Genomic DNA, 8,619 nt, shown 5'->3' on the forward strand with positions numbered 1-8,619 from the left:
GCTGTCTCTGTGATCCTGTGATTCTGGGATCCTGGGATCCTGGGCTTGTTAGATCACCTGGGAATGTGACTTGCTCTGTATGTTGTGGGACTGGCTACAGAGCTTGTGCCCAAGGTCTGCTCAGAACACTAACCCAGACAGACTGGAAGAAACTGGAGTCACTGGGCTGGTGGAGTTCATGTGTGCCTGGTCCCACTGGTCCCAGTGTTGGGACAGATGTTGGTTCCTGCTCACTTCTGATCCTGGGTGTGTCAGAGCACCTGGGAGTGGAGCTTCCTCTGGGTGTTGTCGATCCTGCCCCCTTTTAACTCTCCCCCTCTTCTCTCCCTCACTGGTCCCTCCCTCCCTCTACCCTGTGATTATTTTGTTCACCCATCTATGATCTTTTTCTTAAGCTCCATATGGTTTGTGGATTGTATTATGGGTATTCTGAGTTTGGCGGCTAATATCCACTTGTAAGTGAGTACATACCATGTGAGTTCTTTTATGTCTGGGTTACCTCACTCAGGATGATATTTTCTAGCTCCATCCATTTGCCTGTTAATTTAATGAAGTCATTGTTTTTAATAGCAGAACAGTAGTTCTCTATTGTGTAAATGTACCACATTTTCTGTATCTATTCTTATGTTGAGGGACATCTGGTTTCTTTCTAGCTTCTGGCTATTATAAATAAGGCTTATTATAAGTAAGCATGTGACCTTCTTATATGTTGGAACATTTTGGGGGTATATGCCCAGGAATGATATAGCTGGGTCTTCAGGTAGAAACATTTCCAATATTCTGAGAAAATGCCACATTGATTTCCATAGTGGTTTTACCAGCTTGCAATCCCACCAGGAATGGAGGAGTATTCCTCTTACTCCACATCCTTGCCAGCATCTCCTGTCACCTGTATTTTTGATCTTAGCCATTCTGATTGGTGTGAAGTGGAATCTCAGAGTCCTTTTGATTTGGATGTTGAACATTTCTTTAGGTGCTTCTCAGCTCATTCAAGATTCTTCAGTTGAGAATTCTTTGTTTAGCTATGTACTCCATGTTTTCATAGTGGTATTTGGTTCTCTGGAGTCTCACTTCACTAAAATCTTGGACAAGACAAGGCTGCTCACTCTCCCCCTATCTATTCAATATAGTATTTGAAGTTTGAGTCAGAGCAATTAGGCAACAAAAGGAGATCAAAGGGATACAAATTGGGAAGGGGAGAGTCAAGATATAATCATTTGCAGATGATATGATAGTATATATAAGCAACCCCCAAATTCTACTGGAGAACTCCTACATCTGGTAAATTACTTCAGTAAAGTTGCTGGATATAAAATTAACTCTAACAAATCAGTAGCCTTCTTTTACTCATATGATAAATGGGCTGAGAAAGAAATTGGGGGAACAACATGCTTCACAATAGTCACAAGTAACATAAAATATATTGATGTGACTCTAACCAAACAAATGGAAGATCTGTATGACAAAAACTTCAAGTCTCTGAAGAAAGAAATTGAAGACCTCAGAAGATGGAAAGATCTCCCATGTTCATGGATTGTCAGGATTAACATAGTAAAAAATGGCCATTTTACCAAAAGCAATCTATAGATTCAATGCAATCCCCATCAAAATCCCAACTCAATTCTTCACAGAGATAGAAAGAGCAATTCTCAAATTCATCTGGAATTAAAAAAAAAAAAAAAAAAAAAAGCCAGGATAGTGAAAACTATTCTCAACAATAAAAGAACTTCTGGGGGAATCATCATCCTTGACCTCAAGCTGTACTACAGAGCAATAGAGACAAAAATCAAATGGTATTTTTACAGAGACAGGCAGGTAGATCAATGGAATATAATTGAAGATCCAGAAATACACCCACATATCTATGGTCATTTGATCTCAGACAAAGAAGCCAAAACCATCCAGTAGAAAAGACAGCATTTTCAACAAATGGTGCTCATTCAACTGGTGGTCAGCATGTAGAAGAATGCAAATTGATCTATTCTTCTACGAAGGTTAAGTCCAAGTACATCAAGGACCTCCACATAAAATCAGATACGCTGCATTTAATAGAAACATCCGCACAGGGGAAAATTTCTTGAACAGAGCACCAAAGGCTCATTTTCTAAGATCAACAATCAACAAATGGGACCTCATAAAACTGAAATGCTTCTGTAAGGCAAAAGGATACTTTGAATAGGACAAAATGACAACCCACAGGTTGGGAAAAGATCTTTATCAACCTTACATCCAATAGTGGGCTAATATCTAAAATATAAAAAGAACTCAAGAAGTTATGTGTAATTTTCAAACAGAACAAACAGAACATTAAAATCAAGCTGGGCCTAATGGGCACACTCCTGTAGTCTCAGCACTCAGAGACTGAGGGAGAAGCGAGGCTGTAAGCTTGAGGCCAGGGATGTCTACCTAGCAAGTTTCAGACCACCTTGCGCAACTTGGTGGGATCTTGTCTAAAAAAAAAAAGTTTGAGTCCTTTCCTCATACAAAATTAGTATGTGTTTAAGATTTTTATTTGATTCATAATTGAGGAAACTGGCAAGCTGCTAAAATTAATTTAAAAGAAAACCCAACAGCAGACACAGTTGCGGGTTGGGATCTCTGAAATCAATGAGTAAACGCAAAGGCACTTTTCCATAGAGGCTGGAAAGTGAAGCAAACCTCTGTGGGACATAACTTGGGTGGAAACAGTTAAAAATTTGTTCTACCAAAGTCCTTATTTTTTCTCCAGGGATAATATTTCATAGTCTTCCATCCTGAACCCTAAAAACATCATGCATTTTCCTCTGCAGATAGCCGTGACCAAACTGAATTTATAAACTGGGCAAAGAAGAGATTGTCAAGAATAACCAATAAAACACAATACAGTACAATAAAAGTCAGGTGAATGAGATCTCTTGAAAACACAGAATTTTCCACTAAATATTTTCAGAGTATTGTTAATCATCAGTAACTAATATCCTATTAGTAATTAAAATTAATAATTAACACAAAGTGCAGACAAAAGTGGGAGGTTAGTGCACTATTAGTTCTCTACAACCCAGAGCTGCAAACCAGCTCCCTACAGTCAGAATTAGATAATGCAAATGGTGTGACACACTATTTTACGGACACACACTGCCCACCGCCCCCAAGCCCCATGGATCACCAATTACCATATTTATTCATTTTTTTTCAAGCTCACTGAGCGGTACATGCTCTATAAATACTTGCTGGATGGATGGATGCTCACTATTTTTCGGCATTAAGTTTGGCCTTTCACACATATCTCCCCAGTTAATCTTCCCAATGACCCTTTAAGTTAAGCCTCCTTCTCATGCTACTGATGGGGTCTCTCTTGTGTTACATCATGGCAGCTACTGTGTTTTAAAGGTTGGGGCCAGGCACATCTAGGAGGATTTGACTCAGGAAACCCACCTACTGCTTTTCCCCTTCAGTCTAGTGAACACATGCTAATTTTAGGTAAGTTCACTGCACTGGCGACCTCAAAATCAAGGGGTATTTATACGTTACATTGACAGAACATGCTTCCTTAGTGAGTGAGAAACTGTTTATCTGTGTTTTAAGGAAAATAAATGAACGGCATCCTTCAGCAGACAGGTAAATGATCTTGTTCATAGCCTTTCAGATTAGTACAGTGTATGTACCAGCCCAGACTATTTTGTTTCCCCTTCGGGCACTCCTTTCCCAGTGTTCAGGATAATAGAGCTAGATGAATTCAACACTGCTTATACGTGTGGTCTGCTTTCTCAGAAATCAGTACAGCACACAGAAAAACGGCACCAGTCCACATTTAATTGTATGTGTCCTGTGATAGTGGTCACCTTTCTCAGTAATACCACAAGGGAGGTATTGGAATTATCTCTCTTGTAAAAAAAGTGAAGCAGACTCCAGTTCACTGAGCTATTTGCAAAAATTGCACTGTAATGCTGCATCTCTGTGCGTCGTCCTGTTCCTGCAACAGCTTCCTGGCTGCACAGGATCTTGAGGTTTGTCATGACACTACATTTTAATTGTTTTTTTTTTTGTTGTTGTTGTTGTTTTGTTTTGTTTTGACATAACGTCTCATGTATCCCCAGCTAGCCTGTAACCCATAAATAGTTATGGATAACCTCAAACCTCTAACTTTCCCATTTCTACCTCCTAAATGATAAGATTATAAGTGTGTGACACTACACTTGTTTTTTTTTTGTGGTGCTGGGGACCAATCTAGGGCTTTGTGTGGCCTAGGCAGGCGCTCTACAAACTTAGGTATGTTCCTAGATCCATCTTATTGTTTCCATTAATTTATTTATTCACTCTACATCACAGTATCAGTCCACTCTCTCCTCCCAGTGTCCCCTCACTCAGCTCCTCCCCGCATCTTAAGTTTTTATGAATAGTTCTTCCCTGATTATCATCACAGACTCCAAAGATGCTGGCATTCCAATAACTTCTACCATCATCTGGAGCCAGATTCTGCAGCCTGGTCCCAATTCTGGAAGTTAGTTTCTGGCCATGTGGGACTTGGGATGATTTAGCCACTACATTCATCCTGAAGGAGCAGAGGTCAGAGTTCAAGGGATGAGAATGGTGTTCTGTGGCTTTCAATAGGTGAATAACAAAAAAGATGTGGGTCAAATGTTAATATGAAATCACTCTCTCTGTCTCCCCCACAAGTCTCCAAATAATTCCCTTCTTTCTTTGCCTACCAGAAAATAGGCTGGTCTTAGAACTCAGGGATTTCCCCCTTTTTTTTTTTTTAATTTTTAATTTTTATTTTTTGAAAAAAACCCATGCAGATAGGACTTGACATAAATAAGAACACAGTGTTGCAGGTAAAAGGGTTGGCTTGGTGGTTTATTTACACCATTTAATTTTCACAACTCTGATATTATAAGACTCTCTTTATTTTGGATAAAGAGAAGTGAGGTGGGCTACCTTCCTGGAGTAAGCAGTTTTATCTTGAACTCAGCCTTATGGTGATTTACTGATACCCAAGATTCCAAAGATCCTCTGCAGAGCAGAGGTATGTGGCAGCGGTAGAACACACACCTACTTTTCACTCCTTTGTCAGGTCACTTGGCTGAATACTTGGTTATTTCCTCAACGCTGAGGTCACATACTCTGAGGGCACTGTTCATCTTCCTTGTATGAGACACATCTGTCTCCTGAGCACATACCATAATTTCCACAATTAATAAGAACTATCGCTGCTCTCACGTAAGACTGTGAAGAGGCACTGTCATTACCATCATGCAGGAATTAAGGGACAATAAGCAACCCTTATCTGAAGGAGATAACTGCGATCAAGCAAATGGACACTAAAGGACTGATCACTCTTGGCATGGATCAACAGACCTTCTTTGGGCTTTTCTTATATGTATACTTTAAGACAAAGGATAGAATATGAAATCTAGACACTTCAAAGCTATGTGTCCTCACTACCTTATGGATTTTAGGAATTTCATTCTAAAGGGCCATTAACAATGGTTGGGGGATGTACAGAAAATGACTCTTTTTTTAAATTAGAGTCTCATACTTTATCAAATCAGCTTGAGATAAACCTGGACCTTTTTATTGTATAATTACTCATTACTTAAATTGCAAGATTCTAAAGTGATCCAGTTACACATTTTCAAAAATCTTGAGTGTCTAGAACCCTAGTTCATGATAACCTTCCTCACTGAATGAAGTACGTAAGATAGCCACGGCAGGGACTGCTCTTTATGACACCCTCCCCTCAATCTGATCTACCTCAAACTTGATTCTCCATGGCTCAAGGGTGCCATTGAATTCACTCTGAGAATGTTTCTCCAAGTTTTATCTAAGGAGGTGTGAGATCTTGTCCAGACAGAGTTGAAATTGAAATCCAGATATGTTCTTCCTGCTGTAGTGGTGGACATGAAGGTGGGTATATTCACTTCCTTGCCCATGTCATCCCCTGCTGATAGAAACAGCATGTTCTTCCGTCCTGCTTTTCTGAGTTCAAATCCCTTTTTTTTTTTTTTTTCGGTTTTTCGAGACAGGGTTTCTCTATATAGCCCTGGCTGTCCTGGAACTCACTCTGTAGACCAGGCTGGCCTCAAACTTAGAAATCCTCCTGCCTCTGCCTCCCAAGTGCTGGGATTAAAGGCATGTGCCACCACTGTCAGGCTTTCCAAATCCTTCTTTATCCCTTCAGTGGAAAGCTTTAATACCCTTGATAGAAAAATAGTTTCACTATATGACTTAAATGTGTTTATCTCAATGACAGTAAGGGAGAGACCTTCACTTTAGAAACTTAGACACCCTTGGGTAAGGACAAGGCAGAGTGGGCCTCACTTTGTATGACAGGAGATGCCTGGTTTGTCAGGGAAAGTGACTTTCTACTATTGACTCTTCTACATCATTAGTTACACATATGTAGTTAATCAGTCAGAAAAGTCAATACGCTTGGTCTAATGAGAGAAAAAAGGGAAAGATTCTCACCCATAGAAACTCTGCATCTTCACAAAATCCCCAACCAAGTTGATTGAATGACTTTCTCTTTTCACCAGGACTGATGCATTCTTGCTTACTCTAGATCCACCAACCACCTGCCCCACACACATTTGCATTAGATATTCAAAATCTACTTATCATCTACTAACTACCTGATTCATGCAATATCATGGTTTATGCCATCTGGAATTGATTGCTATTTTAAAGCAAAGTTCTACCAGGAAACTTCAGGAGGAAGATTTTTGTGATGGGTAGGGAAAGGCCATCATGATGGGAGGGGTCGCGGAATGGAATGAGAGAAACCTTGGATTCTGCAGACTTTACCAGTTATGTCATGTTGTTTGAATGACTCACTGTAGATCTGATACTGATTTGGACAGTGTTTCTTCAGCCACTTGCAGACATCCTGCTGGGTCCACAGGGCCACTGGTTTTGACAGCTTCACTGTAGCTGACTGTGGAGAAAGAAAGAAGTGTGTGTTAATGTTGCCCCATGCCTAGAAAGGCCTTGATGTTCAACATCCTAGCGTGCTTGGTAAAGACCATAGTCTGAATTCTCTGAAGAGAAATATGTGGCTCTTATTTTCCCCTAACCTCTGCAACCTTCCTCAATATTGAAGACACACACACACACGAGAGAGAGAGAGAGAGAGAGAGAGAGAGAGAGAGAGAGAGAGAGAGAGAGAGAGAGAGAGAGAGAGAGAGAGAGGCAGAGAGATAGAGTAAGATGCAAGAAGAAAAGGCAATGTAAAATTTTACCTGTTCTTGGGGTTATTATTTCTGCTGGGAAAACTTCTAGGAAGCAGTATTTTCTAAATATTCTAGCAACAAGATAATAGGGTTGCTAAGCAAGTTCCTATAGCTTTAGGGGTAAAATAGGCATTGCCAAATGCTTTTCTCTGTTTGCTGGAGGTGTCTAGGTCTCCTCCTGAAACCCCTGGTGCCTACTATAGCACTTGGCTCAGCAGGTGAGGATAATTATTTCAGTACTGAATGTTAGAGGACTTAGATACCAGCATACTAAAAAGTGCGACTCTGCCTGGGGGCTCTAGACTCAGGGTGGTCCTGTAAAGCCCAGGAACATTAGTCATGCCACAGTGAGAAAGCAAGGAGTCAATTCTGCCAGCATGTGGGGAATGGTAATAAGATAATGGGAATCTTTAGGCTTTATGTAGAACTCAACTAGTCAAGGCCTTTTACTGCTCACTGGATCTTCCAGGAGACTGAATAATAACAAATGAAACATAAAAATAAAAATAATTTTAAAAGCCAGGGTGTGAAAGGCTCAGCCTTTGATAAATGGTGGATTACATTATTTATTAATGAGCTGTGGCTCTGTTGTCTCCCCTATGGATCCCAGAAACTTGGGTTAGGCTAGGTAAAACCACCTATGTCAATACGTTTATTTTTATCATTCTGGATCAGTGTTTGCCAAAAGAGTAGGGTTGAAATATTGAGAATTCTTTCAAATATATTCATTGGTACAGAGATCCAGACATTATTTTCTTATATTCTTCTTTTAACCTGTTAGATTAAGGCAAGGAGAAGGCCTTAAATTGGCAGGAGTGTGAATTATATCTTCCAAGCACCTGTTAATATTTTATTTGTATTTTACTGAGAAAGACTTGCTTCAGTTTTAGAATGTTCAAAAGAAAATACTAGGTCTAGCATGCAATTATTCTTTGTTTACTTATTATTAACCTTTACTTATGGCAAAGAAATAATGAGACAAAATGTATTTTCTATAGTGTTATCTAGTTTGTTTTTAAAAATGTTTGAATTACTCATCCACTGTGTCCCAATTTTAAGAAAAATAGTATTAAGGGAGAATGAACCAGATAATGAGGTATTCACCAGGAAATGGAGAAAAGGGAAGGGAATGGGCAATACTTAGATCACACTTTTTATTAATATGCTTTTAATTAAATGATTCCTTGGATCATCACATACAAAATAATTACAAATAAGGCTTTCACTTTTTATTTCATGATGTGTGATGATTTGAATGCAAAAGGCTCCCATAGGCTCCTACACTTCAATACTTGGTATCCAGGTGGGAAAACTTTTTGGGAAGGATTAAAAGGTACATCTTTGTTGGAGATGTGCCACTGGTTGTGGCTTGAGCCATTTCCAGTTCTCTCCTCTCCTCTCCTCTCCTCTC

The 8,619-nt window shown here is 39.6% G+C and overlaps 1 protein-coding gene across 6 annotated transcripts in view; it reads right to left on the reverse strand.

Annotated features, from left to right (window-relative positions):
- Samd12 (sterile alpha motif domain containing 12) overlaps positions 1 to 8,619 on the reverse strand; it is a 451,523-nt gene that overhangs the window by 269,500 nt on the left and 173,404 nt on the right. For 4 of the 6 annotated variants that reach the window (XM_031358000.1, XM_031357996.1, XM_031357998.1 and 1 more), the window contains exon 3: positions 6,784 to 6,913. In XM_031358000.1, coding sequence (XP_031213860.1) covers positions 6,784 to 6,913 — 130 coding nt within the window. The remainder of the gene's footprint in view (positions 1 to 6,783; positions 6,914 to 8,619) is intronic. The other 2 variants (XM_031358001.1, XM_031357997.1) reach the window with 1 other exon arrangement.

The sequence above is a fragment of the Mastomys coucha genome, unplaced genomic scaffold (genome assembly GCF_008632895.1).
Source record: "Mastomys coucha isolate ucsf_1 unplaced genomic scaffold, UCSF_Mcou_1 pScaffold7, whole genome shotgun sequence".
Taxonomy (NCBI): domain Eukaryota; kingdom Metazoa; phylum Chordata; class Mammalia; order Rodentia; family Muridae; genus Mastomys; species Mastomys coucha.